At 40.3% G+C, this 15,154-nt stretch overlaps 1 protein-coding gene across 2 annotated transcripts in view; it reads right to left on the reverse strand.

The window, feature by feature from the left end:
* Window positions 1-15,154, reverse strand: part of LOC126252772 (mismatch repair endonuclease PMS2) — a 160,097-nt gene that overhangs the window by 68,956 nt on the left and 75,987 nt on the right. For both annotated transcript variants that reach the window (XM_049953699.1, XM_049953701.1), the window contains one exon: window positions 14,114-14,278. In XM_049953699.1, the coding sequence (XP_049809656.1) occupies window positions 14,114-14,278 (165 nt within the window). The remainder of the gene's footprint in view (window positions 1-14,113; window positions 14,279-15,154) is intronic.

Genomic DNA, 15,154 nt, shown 5'->3' on the forward strand with positions numbered 1-15,154 from the left:
AGTAACGCAACACATATGAACTCCGATTGGGAGTTTCAATGTCCTACAGGCACGATCCACACATGGCCACAAGGACTTGACAGGATCCCTACTTGTTGCACGTAACTACCAGGATTGTCTCACTGTGACTGACAGATACATCAAGTGGCCAGAAGTAATCCCATTGGAAACACAAACTGCTGAGAATGTGGCATGCACTTTCCCCTGTGGTTTGATTTCCAAGTGATTTCTGGCTAGGGTCGGCAGTGGGAGGCAGAAATATTTCGCACAATGGCTCAGCTGTATGGGATATACCTGATAGAGACTTCAGCCTATCACGCAGTTACAGACAGCATTGTGGAGAGACTACATCATTCTTTGAAACCCACTATAATGTGCCACATGACAGATTTGTGGATTGATGCCCTCCCAGTAGTGTTGTTGGGATTGCACAATGCATAGAAAGAAGACCTGCAGGCCTCTCCAGTGGACCTGCCATATGGCAAACCTTTGAATAAATCAGGAGAGCTTTCCATACAACAACTCGGCCCCCATGTTCTAGTCCAGATTTTATCTCGGATCTCTGGTGGCGAAAGGAAGACATGCAACTGAGTAGAACTACATGGCATGGAAAACAGGCTACTTTTGTTTTCAAAGACTTGGTAATGACAAAGCATGTTTTGCTCTGATATAATCCATCACGCACATCACAGCTACCACATTATCAAAGTCCATAACAGTTATGGGGCAAAATGATAGGACACTCACTCTATGGAGTAAAAGAGTAGGCACAGTAGGGCACATTGATCAGTGCAAGCCAGCCCACCTGAGTGCATTATACATCACAGAAATGCAGGCCAGCACCAGACACAGAATGCCTTCCATGCCACAGCCACCAGCCATGCAATGTCATCCAGAGCAGAGCAGAGCAGCCCACCTGGAAACCAAATGGTCACCAGTCACCCAGATGTGGCAGCTATCTTCCAATACCAGCAAACCCACCAGCATTCAGCCACAATGTTAACTCATTATGGATGAAAAGTGTGGTCCCGTTTTGATCTGGCAGATGTTTCTTAATGTTTTTTTCTTTTCCTTGTGTGTGTGGGGGGGGGGGAGAGGGGGGGCGGGGTAGCAACCTCAGCTCATAGGTCACTCCACACTTACTTCTCTTGGCAATGATGCAAATGACAAATGCCAGAAAGACCGCCCTCTCCAGTTGTCAGTACATCACAACCCACTGCAGTGTGAGGATTGGAGTGTGTGCTGCTGTCATGTGCGCATTATGCAAAATGACTATCAGGACAATAATGGTATATTCTGAGATAGCAATTATTTATCTTTTAGGTGTACAGGTCAATAAAGTGTCCTGTCTTTATGTAAAGTGTACATTTTATTAAGTACCTACAAGGGTATTGTGTTAGACATTAACAGCAAAACTTTCTAAGTGAGTACAGTTATGAGACGGACATTGACTGAAACCTGTAACCTTCTCTTTTCAGTGAGGGGAACGCAAAGTAATACAAGAATCTTGATTTGAGCCATGTTCCAGTTCACAGTTTTAACATATCAGAAAGTAACATAACAGATTCATCCTGGAAACAACATTTAGGTTGTGGCTATGCCATTCCCTGGTGTTTCCTTCTCCAAATGCTGCTAATCAAGTAAGATATGCAGGAGAGACTATACAGACTTGGGGAAGTTGGTGAGAGGTATTGCCAGATGAAGACATAGCTCTTGATGTGTGGACCGCATAGCCCAAGCCAGTAAAACATTTTTCACAAAAAGCAAGGATCCAGTTTAAAGCCCTGATCTGGTACACCATTGCAAAAGTGCACACTCTGATACAGAGCAAAACATTCATTCCGCCAAAATTATTGATACATACCCTTTTACAGTCCAGAGAATTTGCTGCAGTCGGAGATTGTTCTCCTTCTGACCATTTTGAGGTTTATGCCAGTGCAATAGCAATTATATTCTGCCAAAGACTCATTGATAAGGAAAGGTGTGCAAGCATGGCCTGCATATTGTTGATTATGAAGACAATTATATTTAGTTTAATTACAAGGAAGGCAATGCCTTCTCCCTGTGCCAACTGATTGGGTGATACATATAATCCATTATGTTGCAACCTGAAAAATAACTTGATTTTAGGATGCTGCAGCATTCATAACAGCAGTGGTGTACATGGCAGTGTCTGGTATAAATGAGTACTATCTGTGATGAATGTGAAATTTTGCAAGCTGAGGGCCAAGCAAATATTGTACACAAAAGCAAGTCACCATTCACAAGCTGGTTGTCTGCATACTTCTCAGACTTTGTGAGTTAATGCTGGACAATACTCGATGTTACAGTCTACAGATCTTCACTGAGTACATGGAACATTTTCATGAAACATTTGATGGCTTATTGCACACTCCATCAGAGGAACTGGAGGGATTACTGAATTATATGGTGTTTAATGTAACTTCCTTAAATAAATTTGACAGGAAAATTGATCTAAAGATGCTATAAACCACATACAGTTTAGTATTCCCTACTCAAGTTGCTCAAGACAGTTTTACCCAGATAAATAAAGTACTCATACAACAAGTACAAGTTTAATGGTACTGGGACTGTCGTTACATATGTTTAGTAACATCACACGATTTAGCTGCATTCACTGTCCACACATTCCAACAACAACAAAAAAAAGGTGTGAGGATGATTAATGACATAACACAAGATGATTTTTTAAAAAAGCTTCAAAACGTTGATTGTGATCAAATTTACAATAAGCCTAATGCCAACTATAAATGCAACATATTTCTTAATAAGCTTTTATCCATTTGTAAAATCAGTTTTTCAAAAAATTATTAAATATAAGTCTAGAAAAAAAAAGCCTTGGATCACTGCAGGTATCAGAGTAGCTTCAGAATGAAAAATGGATATCTACAAAACAGCAAGAATAAGTAAGGATCCAGAACAACAATGATGTTATAAACAGTACTATAACAAATTAACAGAAATTATTTTAAAAATGCAGCAGTAAGAGCTTCTTGTCAGAAACTGACATCGTGGACAGAAAAATCAAACCAATATGGAAAGAATTCATACAAGATGACATCCAAACTTATTCTAAAAATGTGTGTGTGCGTGTGTGTGTGTGTTTGTGTGAGGGCACACGCGCGCGCGTGTGCTCGTGCATGCGAGAGACTATTCAACATTTCCTTCTAAACCCCTGGACCACTTTCAGTTAAACTTGGTACATGTCCTTACTGTCAGGCTACAGCCGCTGTGGGAGTAAGACCCCCAATCTATAACAATTCAGGAGATATGACACAATAAATAATGAGATGGATGAAAAAACTGCCGCATCATGTGTGATGCTTAAATTTATTACTTCTGTACTAATAACTCCATTTGCAAACATATTTTGCAGACAGTATCCACATATGTCGCCGAGTGTGCCAACACAAATATATCATTATATGACTCATAATTCGAGACATATGATGTCATAATCACTGAGATGCCTGAAAAAATTCCACATTATGCATGAAGTTTTAATACATTTATTTTTTACCACTAAGACACTCCTACAGTTGAGTCATCATACGGAAATGTTTGACACCTGGCAGCACTTTTGACGAGTTTCAACGGCGAAGCACAAAGAGACGTTTACAAAATCACACTGAAGACGAGCAAAGCAGCTGGAGTCAGCTTATAGAGACTTTCAGGGATTATGTTTCTTAAACTGGATACTGTACTTATACACCTGTACATTGTGCATACTACTTCATATGACTGTTTCGTAATTTCAGAGTGTTTTTCATCATTACGTGGAAATGGAACTTTTTTGATATTTCACTACAAACACTATTAACTTTTTTGTTTTCGTTTTTAATATGAAATTGGCAAAATGAGTACCTAGGCAATGCCAGGTTTGCCAACTAGTTATTTCTATAAAACAGACTGAAAGTGTTGTTGTAAACTGAATGCACAACACAACCACAAACGATAGTACAACTTCATTAGACTGTGGTTTGTATGCCAATCACCATAACATACAACGAACACAATAAGATAAGGCAAATGTATGAATGCAGTAATAACATGATAACTGAGCACTAGCATAGCGAAGCAGGTTTTAAATAGGCATTCGCCCATGGCAGGCTCTATCGGAAGTTCCCAGTATTACTCTTTTGCAGTGCACTCTGGCGGGTGACAACACACTGCTAATGCACACAGCTTTCAAGTGTGCACTTCCTTCCTTTTCCCTTGGGGAATAGCGTGTTCCTCTGCGAGGCTCTGACTGAGATGACATGCTGATACTGGGGTATATAGTCAGAAGTACTTGGGGTGCGGGCAGTGCCGCAGTCCGCCTTCTTGTGTCAATCCATAAAGTAAGATGGGTTATGTCAGGGCCTGGTAGTGGTGGTGCTGGTGGTGCCCCCACAGTTGGTGGCCAAGGTGGAGCAGAAGGCTCCAGTGTGGATGGCAGTTGCAATGGTACAGATTGTGGTATTGGAGAAGCTGCCCCCCCTCTTATGTTGTGGCAGGGACTCAGACTTGTCAGGTGACCTGTCAAGCAATGGATAGTTCAGACTTCTGTGGTGATGTCGATGTCCTAGCCAGGGTTGTCCGGTCATCCACGGGCAGGTGCAAATGGTTGTAATGATGTGCACAGAGGCCTTCCTCTGTACGGATGTTGCAGAGGCAGCGGTTGTAGCATCAGGAGATAATGGCAGGAATCCATTTTTGGCGATGACCAAACCTGTGCGCCCAGGCAGCCACCCCGTGTCGGAAAAGGGATGACGGCTGCACAGGTTGGCATCCCTGGCCAGGCCACAGGAGATGTAGGAGTGTCCAGGATTGATGCACGTGGAGCAGTTTGGCAAGGCTGTTGTCACCGAATGGCATAAACCAATAGGAAGACAGAAAATGATCGAAGGGAAAGTCTGACAGGAACCAAGTCACGTACTTTTCATTTGTGTTTTGGATGTTCTGACTATCCCTTCAGCCTGGCCACTGGATTAGGGGGGAAAGGAAGAGTGAAAATTTGGTGAATCCCATGGGCATTGCAGAAGGAGTCAAACTCCTGTGATGCAAACTGAGGGCTGTTATCAGAGACAAACATTGCTGGAAGTCCATCGATGGAAAAAAATGTCGACAGGGTTGCCACAGTGGCAGAGGCCAAAGTTGACAAGCAACGAAAAACATAGCGTCAATTACTATTAGCCGGTATGCATTAAGGAAAAGCCCTGCAAAATCGATGTGGAGACAGTCCTAGGCCTGCGAAGGTTGCAGTCAAGGAGACAACATTGCCTGCGGGCAGCTTGCTGCGATGTGCATTGAGAACATACCTTAACTAAATGAGTGATGTCGTTGTCCAAACCAGGCCAAAAAACATGACAGCAGGCTAGTGTCTTGGTGCGTGACCTCTTACCTCTTTTAAAAAAAACCTGAGATCCTAGACTTACATAGGATGCAGAAGAGTCACAATGGCAGAGACATTCTGACAAAGGCATTTGATACCAGCGCTAGAGTCCTCTATTTTCCAAATTGCAATTTAACCTGGCAGCCTGTAACACTGAAAAGAGCATACATAAGCCACTGAGACGCTCAGCAGTGGATGAGCCACAGACCACAATATCAATAGCATAGCCAGGCCCAGACCTCGTGAATTGTTCGAGAAACTGTTGAAAAATCATCAGGGCACTGTCCACGCCAAATGGTAACCATAAGAATTGATACAAGCCAAAAGGCATGTTAACAAGCAACAGTCTTTGTGAGTCAGCATCAACTGATCCCCCTAACCAACAAGTATAGCTGCTGTCTTTCACTGAAACTGAGCCAGTGGGACTCACTTTACCTGTTCTGGGTTGGTGGTTAGTTGATTTGGAGTGGGGACCAAACAGCAACATCATCGGTACCATCAGATGAGGGAAGAATGGGTAAGGGAGTTGGCTGTGCCTTTCAAAGGAACCATCTCGTCATTTACCTGAAGTGATTTAGGAAAATCATGGAAAACCTAAATCAGGATGGCTGGACACGGGTTTGAACCTGTTTTGGGGAAACCTGCTTTGTCTGGTGTCAGGAGGAGGCAAACACAAAAGGGTAGGGGTCTATTAATCGTCGGCAGTTTAAGCATATGGCGAATGATGGTACTCCTTAGGGAAATGGCAGCAAGGGACTGGGAAGGACACTGGGTGCACTCAGTAAGTATGCCTGGGGACTCATTCAACATGCTGAAGAAGCCACTGAGGAAACAGGGTGCAACCAACTACAGATTGTGGCACACATTGGAACAAATGATGCCTGTCATCTGGACTCTTGAAGTCATTCTTAGGTCATTCCAGTGACTGGCACAGAAGGATGAGATAATCAGCCTTGTGTGTGGAGTTTCAACGAAGCACACAACTTGCAGCATTGTTCCCACAGCTGATCATCACCCTTTGGTTCCGAGTCGAGTGCAAGGACTGAACCAGAGACTTCTAAAGTTCTGTGACAAGCTGTGCTGCGACTTGCTGGACTTGCACCATAGGGTTCAGAACTATAGGGTCCCCCTAAATTGGTCAGGTATGTATTATGCATCAGAGGCTGTTACTCAGGTAGCTGATTGTGTGTGTGGCACACATAAGGGTTTTCTAGATTAGGCAACTCTCCATCCAATCCATATTACAATGACTGTAGGAAACACAGAAGTAACAGTGTAAGATTGAAAGAAATGCCTCCCACAGGTGAGATTATTAAAATCCTAATGGTAAACTGTCAAAGCATTCATAACAAAGGGCCCAAGTTCAAAATGTTCATGAAAAGCAGTAAAGCTTATGTAATATTAGGTACAGAAAGGTGGTTGAAACCTGAAATTGATAGCAGAGATATTTTTGTGGAAAATTTAATTATATATCAAAATGATAGGCAAATGGGAAATGGAGGTGGTGTATTTGTCACAGTAGACAAAAAAACTCAAATCTACCGAGATAGAAACTGAAGCTGCATGTGAGATTGTTTGCGCAAGAGACAGTATCAGGGGCAGGTATAAAACGATAATTGGATCCTTCTATCGCCCATCTGACTCATCTCCTGATGCAACCAAAAACTTCAGAGAAAACCTCATTTCACTTGTATGTAAATTCCCCAATCATACCGCAATAATCAGTGGTGACTTTAATCATCCAACAATTAATTGAGAGAATTACAATTCTGCTTTGATAAGACATCCTGTGAAACTTTACTAAATGCCTTCTCTGAAAACTATCTAGAAAAGATAGTTAGGAACTCCACTCATGATGGAAATATATTGGCTCTAATGGCAACAAATAGACCTGATACCTCTGAGTTGTCCACATCAAAACTGGTATCAGTGACCATGACGCGATTGTGGCAACAATTATTACCAAAGTACAAAGGATGACTAAAACAAGCAGAAAGCTATATCAGTTCAATAAACTAGATAAAAAATCAGTAATGTCTTGTGAGGAACTTGAAACTTTCAACACAGGTCAGGAGCATGTAAAGGAACTCTGGCTCATGTTTCGAAGAATAGTTAACCACCCACTGGATAGACATGTACCCAGTAGAACAGTTCATAATGGTAGGGGACCTCTTGTATACAGTTGATGTAAAGATACTTCTAAAGAAACAGAGATTACTGCACAATAGGTGTAAAGCAAAGTGTAGGGCTATAGAAAGAGAGATGCTGAATGAAACATGTTTGGCTGTCAAGAGAGTGTGATGCCTTCAATGACTACCAGAGCAGAATATTATCAAATGACATTTCACAAAATCCACAGAAATTATGGTTGTATGTAAAGGCTGTTAGTGACACCAAAGTTAGTGTTCACTCCCTAGCGAATGAAACAGGAACTGAAATTGAGGGCAACAAGGCAAAAGCTGAAATGCTTTACTCTGTTTTCAAATGTTCCTTTAAAAAATGAAAACCCAGGATAATTGACCCAGTTTAATCCTCATACTACTGAAAATATGAATGAAATAAGCATTAGTGTCAGTGGTGTTGTGAAACAGTTGAAATCATTAAAACTGAAGAAAGCTCCAGGCCCCAATGGAATCCCTGTCGGATTCTATACTGAATTTGCGGCCAAGTTGGCCCCTCTTCTAACTATAATCTATCGTAGATCCCTTGAACATAAAATGGTGCTCAGTTCTTAGAAAAAGGCACATGTCACACCCATCTAGAAGAAGGGTAGTAGAGGTGATCCACAAAACTACAGCTCAATATCGTTGACATTGATTTGTTATAGAATCTTAGAACATATTCTAAGCTCAAACATAATGAGATATTATGAACAGAATGACTCCTCAATGCCAACAAGCATGGTTTTCGAAAACATCAATCATGTGAAATCCAACTTGCACTTTTCTTGCAATATACTGAAAAATTTGGATCAAGGCAACCAGGTAGATGCAGTGTTTCTTGATTTTCAAAAAGCATTTGACTCAGTACAGCACCTACACTCAAAAGTATGATCATATGAGGTATCAAGTGAAATTTGTGACTGGACTGAGGATTTTATGGTAGGGATGACACAGCATGTTATCTTGGATGGAGAGTCATCGTCAGATGTAGAAGTAACTTTGGGTGTGCACCAGGGAAGTGTGTTGGGACCCTTGCTGTTTATGTTGTATATTAATGACCTTGCAGACAATGTTAGTAGTAAAATCAAGCTTTTTACAGATGATGCAGTTATCTATAATGAAGTACAATCTGAGACAAGCTGCATAATTATCCAGTCAGATCTTGATAAGATTTCAACATGGTGCAAAGATTGACAACTTCCTCCAAATGTTCAGAAATGTAAAATAGAGCACTTCACAAAATGAAGAAACGTAGTATCCTATAACTATAATATCAAAGAGTCACTGTTGGAATCAGTCAACTCATACAAATATCTGGGTGCAACACTTTGTAAGTACACGAAGTGGAATGATCCCATAGGTTCAGTCGTAGTTGAAGCAGGTGGTAGATTTTGGTTTATTGGTAGAATACTGGGGAAGTGCAATCAGTCTACTAAAGCGATTCCTTACACATCACTCGTGTGACCCAGCCTAGAATATGGCTCAAGTGTGTGAGACCTGTCCCCCTCATGGGACACCACCTTACAGTAGCACTGTCCGTGCGGGCGTGGAGGTTTGCATGCATTGGATCCTGAGGGCAGAGACTGCTGCAGCAAGGAGTGATGCAGAAGAACTGTATCGCATCACTAGAATGTTGTCCAAAAAAGGTTTCAACAAGAACAGACCTGTGAAAAGCAAGGAGGGTCGACTGCTGACGACAGAAAAAGAGCAACTTAGAAGATGGAGAGAACATTTTTCTGATGTATTAAACAGAGAGCAACCTGAAGAGAGGGAGAGGCAATGGAATTTTCCGGATGCCAGTGACAGAATCAATGTAAACACACCATCTAAGAGTTAAATTAAAATAGCTCTCAAACAGATAAAGAACGGGAAGGCTCCAGGAATGGATAATATTGCACCTGAGGTGCTAAAAGCAGACACTGACACCACCGTAAATCTACTGCATCCACTGTTTGAGAAGATATGGTCAGAAGAGAAAATACAAATGGATTGGAAAGAAAAGCTGATTATTAAGTTGCCAAAGAAAGGGGATACAACCAACTGTAATAACTGGTGAGGCAGCACCCTCCTATCTGTACCAAGTAAAGTACTCTGTAGATTGATGCTAATTCGTATCAAGGACTCAGTCGAGGCACAACTGAGAAAAGAGCAAGCTGGATTTAGAGAGCACAGAAGTTGTGTCAATCTCATCAACACACTGCGTATAATACATGAGAAGAGTGCAGAAGGCAGAACACTCTACCTTACATTTGTTGATTTTGAAAAGGCATTTGACTCTCTTAATAGCAGCATTATGTGGCATACCTTGGGAGAATATGGAATACCATCAAAGATAACAAATATTATTGAAGCCATGTATGATGGATATGAATGTAGGGTGCTACGCAATGGGAAACTTACTGAATCTATCCAAACAAATGCTGGGGTAAGGCAGGGGTGTATACTGTCACCTACCTTGTTCTTGTTGGTACTGGACAGCTTAATGAAAAGAGTTGTTGATGGTAGGAGAAGAGGTATTCAGTGGGGAATGCAAGACAGGCTTGAAGACCTTGACTTTGCTGATGATATCAGCCTGCTCTCACAAAGATTGCAAGACATGGAAGAAAAGTTTGAAAGACTGAAAGAGGAAACAAAAATTGCAGGACTTAATAAATGTTCAGAAAACTAAGGAAGTGAGAATGCGATCTGAATATCAAGCAAAGCTAACAGGGTATGGAAAGGAATCAGAAAAAGCAGACTCCTTTGTATATCTAGGGAGTACCATCTGTAAAGATGGAGGGGTCAAGGAGGATATAAATAGTTGGATACGGAAGGCAAATGGAGCCTTTATACAACTGTACCCTGTCTGGTGTAATAAGAACATCTCAAGACGAACCAAGCTGCGCTTGTTCAATAGCAACATAAAGTCAGTCCTCCTGCATAGTTGGGAAACCTGGAAGGTAACAAACATGATTGTAAACCAGCTGCAAGTCTTCATAAACTGGTGTCTTTGGCAAATTATAAATGTGAGGTGGACAGATGTTATATCAAATGAAGAATTGTGGGAGATGACAAGCCAGCGACCAATCCGTGAACAAATAAAGGAAAGAAAATTGAGGTGGATTGGTCACACAATACGCAAACAACAAGGAGCTGTTGTAAAGGCAGCACTGGATTGGAACCCACAAGGAACATGTAGATGTGGCCGCCTGAAAAAGACATGGAAAAGAACGGTGGAAGAAGAAGCTCTGAAAGCTGGTAAAACATGAAGTGAAGTGAAATGTTTGGCTGCCAACAGAACCAGATAGAAGGTCTTTACTGCTACCCTATGATCCAACAGGAAATAAGTCAAGTAAGTCAAGTCAAGTGTGAGACCTGTACCAGATACAACTAACACGGGATACTGAACGTGTACAGATAAGGGCACCACAGATGGCCACAGGTTTGTTTAATCCATAGGAGAGTGTCACAGAGATATTGAAGGAACTGAAATGGAAGACTCTTGGAGGCAGATGTAAACTATCCCGAGAAAGTCTGTTAACAAAGTTTCAATAACCAGCTTTAAATGATTACTCTAGGGATATACAACAACCCCCTATGTATCACTCACACAGGGATCGTGAAGATAAGATTTTAATAATTACTGCACAACACAAGCCCGCAGAAAACAAGGTGGAAAATTAAGAGCATAAAGAGCTGAGTTGTGTGTATGGTAATTGATCAGAGACAAGATTAACTTCATCAGCAATAGTAAATCTGAAAAGGTTAAAAGTGTACAAACCAAACAAATTTTAGGTGTATGCATTGTTCACCACCAGAAAAGACAGTGGATGAACTACAGACTTACACGTGTCTAGGACTGAGAAACTACCTGAAATTGGAATGCTTTGTTTATTGTAGGTGACTAATGTACATCACACTGGCGCTAAAGAGGGAGAACCCAAGTCCATGTACGTTTGGGAGTTGAGTCGACTTGCATGTGCAAAACCTTCTGACAAACCTTGACATCAACAAAAAGCTTATTGAGTGCAATGGAGATTGCTGATATACAACTGACATCCATGAAAGTGTCTGCAATGGGCTGTTGGAATTTTGCATTACAAACAGGAGCAATGTGGCCCATTTTGTGGCACTGGCGGCAAATGGCGCACCGTTTAGGACAATGCAGCCTATCATGAGTGACAAAATATTGTTCATTACCAGGCTTGCTGTGCTGCTGCTATTTCCTTGGCGATTTTCTCTAGGTCGTGCATCCATCCACTGTGCGGCAATCGCTTCTTGGTTTTTTCATCCTGGCCCAAAATTAGGTCTTAATAATTTTCATTTATTTTCCACTTACCAATGGATCATTATGGTATGATCTGTTTTGGATCCATCCATTATATTGGAATCTGGTAGTTTTAAATCAATGACATACTGTCTTTTAGCGGTGTTTTGTTTGCCGGACAACGAATGTTGGGTAAAAAGATTCCGATCTTTCCCACTCTAATGTTTTAATCATATGTTCACCTGAAGATGTGACTTTTAGTGCCATGAAAATGGTAGCGATCCAGTAATAAAGGACTAAATACAGCTGAAGCAGTTATTAATGCCCAAGATGACAAAAAAAGCAATAACATTAAAAATAGCAAATTATGTATTTGTTAAAGCTATTAACGGGTTTTGTATAAATAGGCTACCTTTGAAAAAACCACAGCTCGTCCAGTTTTGGCTGTCAGAAACACTCCCATCTCCTATTAATATAGTGTACTAACAGAAAATAATGAAACAGCATACGAAGTTCTAGGTTTTTGAAGATACTTGCTGATGAAAAATTAAACTGTAAAAACCATATAGTAAATCTGCAAAACATTTAGGCTCAGCTACTTTTACCACAGCAATAATTGCCAACTTTGGGGATATAGAAATGAGTAAGTTAACATATTTGGCATACTTTGTTCCCTGATGTCTTATGGTATAATATTGATGAGTAGCTCCTCACTTAGGCAAGAAGTATTTGTTGCAGAAAAGAAATTAATCAGAATTATGTTTGAGGTAGGATCTGTTTAAGCAATCACCTTCATAGCACATTTATTGACTGAAATAATTTTTCAGTAACAATGCATTGCTGACTGACAGTAATAGAATTATTCCCAAATACACTAATAGAATGTAAAGCACTTCCCTCTGGTGAATCTAACGTTGATACAGAAAAAGAGTGGAAACATGCAACTACAAAACTCTTTGACAATCTGACCAGGAAAATAAAAAGACTGAGAGACAGCAGAAGTTTTTTTAAAAAGTTGATAGCATTTGTTCCCCCTTAGGAAGACCTTATATATCAATAAGGAGTTCTAGAATATAAATATGAGGTCAATTACAAACCTGTAAACAGCCAGCATGTAGCCATATCAATGTATATGGTTTTTAATTGTCTAGGAAATATTTTTCTCCACTGATAAGTTTCCGCATCATAACGTCTACTGTGAATATGGTTCATGGAACATCTAACTATAGGCCTGTTTAAATTAGTTGGAATTTGACAGCCAGTGGGCAGGACTGGGCACTGCTTCTGCAAGCAATATATCTTTGGCATTGTCAGCTCCGTCCGCCCCCATTAGCTGAGAGGTCAGTGCAACGGACTGGCCATCCTTAGGGACCAGGTTCAATTCCTAGCCTGGGTCGGAGATTGTCTCTGCTCAGTGACTGGGTGTTGTTTTGTCCTAATCATCACCATTTCATCCCCATCAATGTGCAAGTCGCCGAAGTGGCATCAAATCGAAAGACTTGCACCAGACAAACGGTCTACCCGACGGGAGGCCCTCGTCACATGACATTATTTATTATTATTGTCAGCTCCCACAATGTTGTGTCTACTGCTGCACAAAGTATTATGCCTGCAAACTTCTTCAGCTGAGAAAATTTGCCTATTTCAATAAAAAAACAGATAGTACAAACTCTCTTCCATCCATCCTCAGTGAAAAAATGTAAAGGATAATGGTAAAGTTATTAACATTGAGCAAATTAAGTGCTTGTGATTCAGCAGGTGTTAAATCAAGAGTATAGTAGAAACACTAGAGCAAAAATCGTTATGCCACGCTGAATGCAAGATTTTTCCCGGAATAACTGACGAAAGCAATTCTATGGGAATAACGATGGATCAAGCAGGGATCAGGACAAATTTTGTCCTAGGTATAGTTGAATGTGAATCATATATATCAGAAAGTTTTGACTAAGAGGGCAATTACAATTTCCTGTGAAAAATCCACCCTGAAATAGCAACAATGCTATGAAAAGCACACAAGCACAACTCTCTCTCTCTCTCTCTCTCTCTCTCTCTCTCTCACACACACACACACACACACACACAAAACCACTGTGTCTGGCCACTAAGATTGAGAGGCTATTGATAAAGGTTTCATTATGGTTCATAACACCCATTTTTTGTGAGATATAATTTAAAAAATAAATCGGATTTCATCATCTATTTTTAATGTATTTACACAGTATTACAAATATCACAATTAACTACACTGTTCCGCTACACATAAAAAAAAAATGCCTACAGTAGTAACAGATTTGGTGGGTCTTACGTTACCTTTATAGATGCCAATAGAAGTTTTTCTTGGTTCAGCAAAACTTGCCTCTTGTCAGGAGTTAGATTCACATCAACATTATCTTTCTCCATTTTTATATTCATAAAAACAAATGGGTACTGCTTTTTGTTGAACACGTGATAAACATCATTCACTACTTTCATCACCTGAAAGTACAAAATTTCTCATGTAATAGTGCTGTTTTAAGATGCCATAAACATGGTATCATGATTATTCCTGATAACACTTGAAAGAATACAAATCAGTTCTTGTCTGCCTTTTCTTCATGCTTCTTTTTTTTTAAGTTCAGGTAAGACAGAAAAGGAACATTTACTTCCTATTTACCGAAAATAAAAAGCATTCATTAACCTGACAGACATTCAACAAATATCAGCAGTCTATGGCCGAGACGCTGGAAACATGTCTGTACTGCCTTTTCCATCAACTGTGTTCCAAGATATTTCAATATAGGATCCCTTTCGATTTCACCAAGTAGCTGAATATTTGATACCGGATGTGGAAAATGTTATAACAATATTAAAAAACAAAAACTCAGCCAGATGGGATGGGATATCTACTGAAGTCATTAAAGCAGTTATCACATAATGGCAACCCCACTAACACTTCAGCCAATCTTTTGAACAGGGATGCTTTCCTGATATGCTGAAGTTTACAGAAGTCAGACGTCTGTTGTACAAAGGGTCGAGGGAAGATATGAAGAACTATCACCTGTTATCTTCCTTCCAATTCCATTTAAAGTACCTATAAACAGTCTCAAAATTTTACTGTAAACATATTACCGTAAGTAACCAATTCAGATTATGACAAGAAATAACACAACAGAAGCTATGAATGTTTTTGATAGGCGAAGTATTAGGTCATACGCTTAAATTTACAAGTATCTTCTGAGATCTTACAAAAGCCTTTGATGCAGTAAACATGGCTTGTTTATCTACAAATCAGATATATATGGAATTAAGGGCAATGCTCTGCAATGACTTATACTACATGTGCAGAACAAAAAACAAAGTGTAGCTGTAACT

Source organism: Schistocerca nitens, chromosome 4 (genome assembly GCF_023898315.1).
Source record: "Schistocerca nitens isolate TAMUIC-IGC-003100 chromosome 4, iqSchNite1.1, whole genome shotgun sequence".
Lineage (NCBI taxonomy): Eukaryota > Metazoa > Arthropoda > Insecta > Orthoptera > Acrididae > Schistocerca > Schistocerca nitens.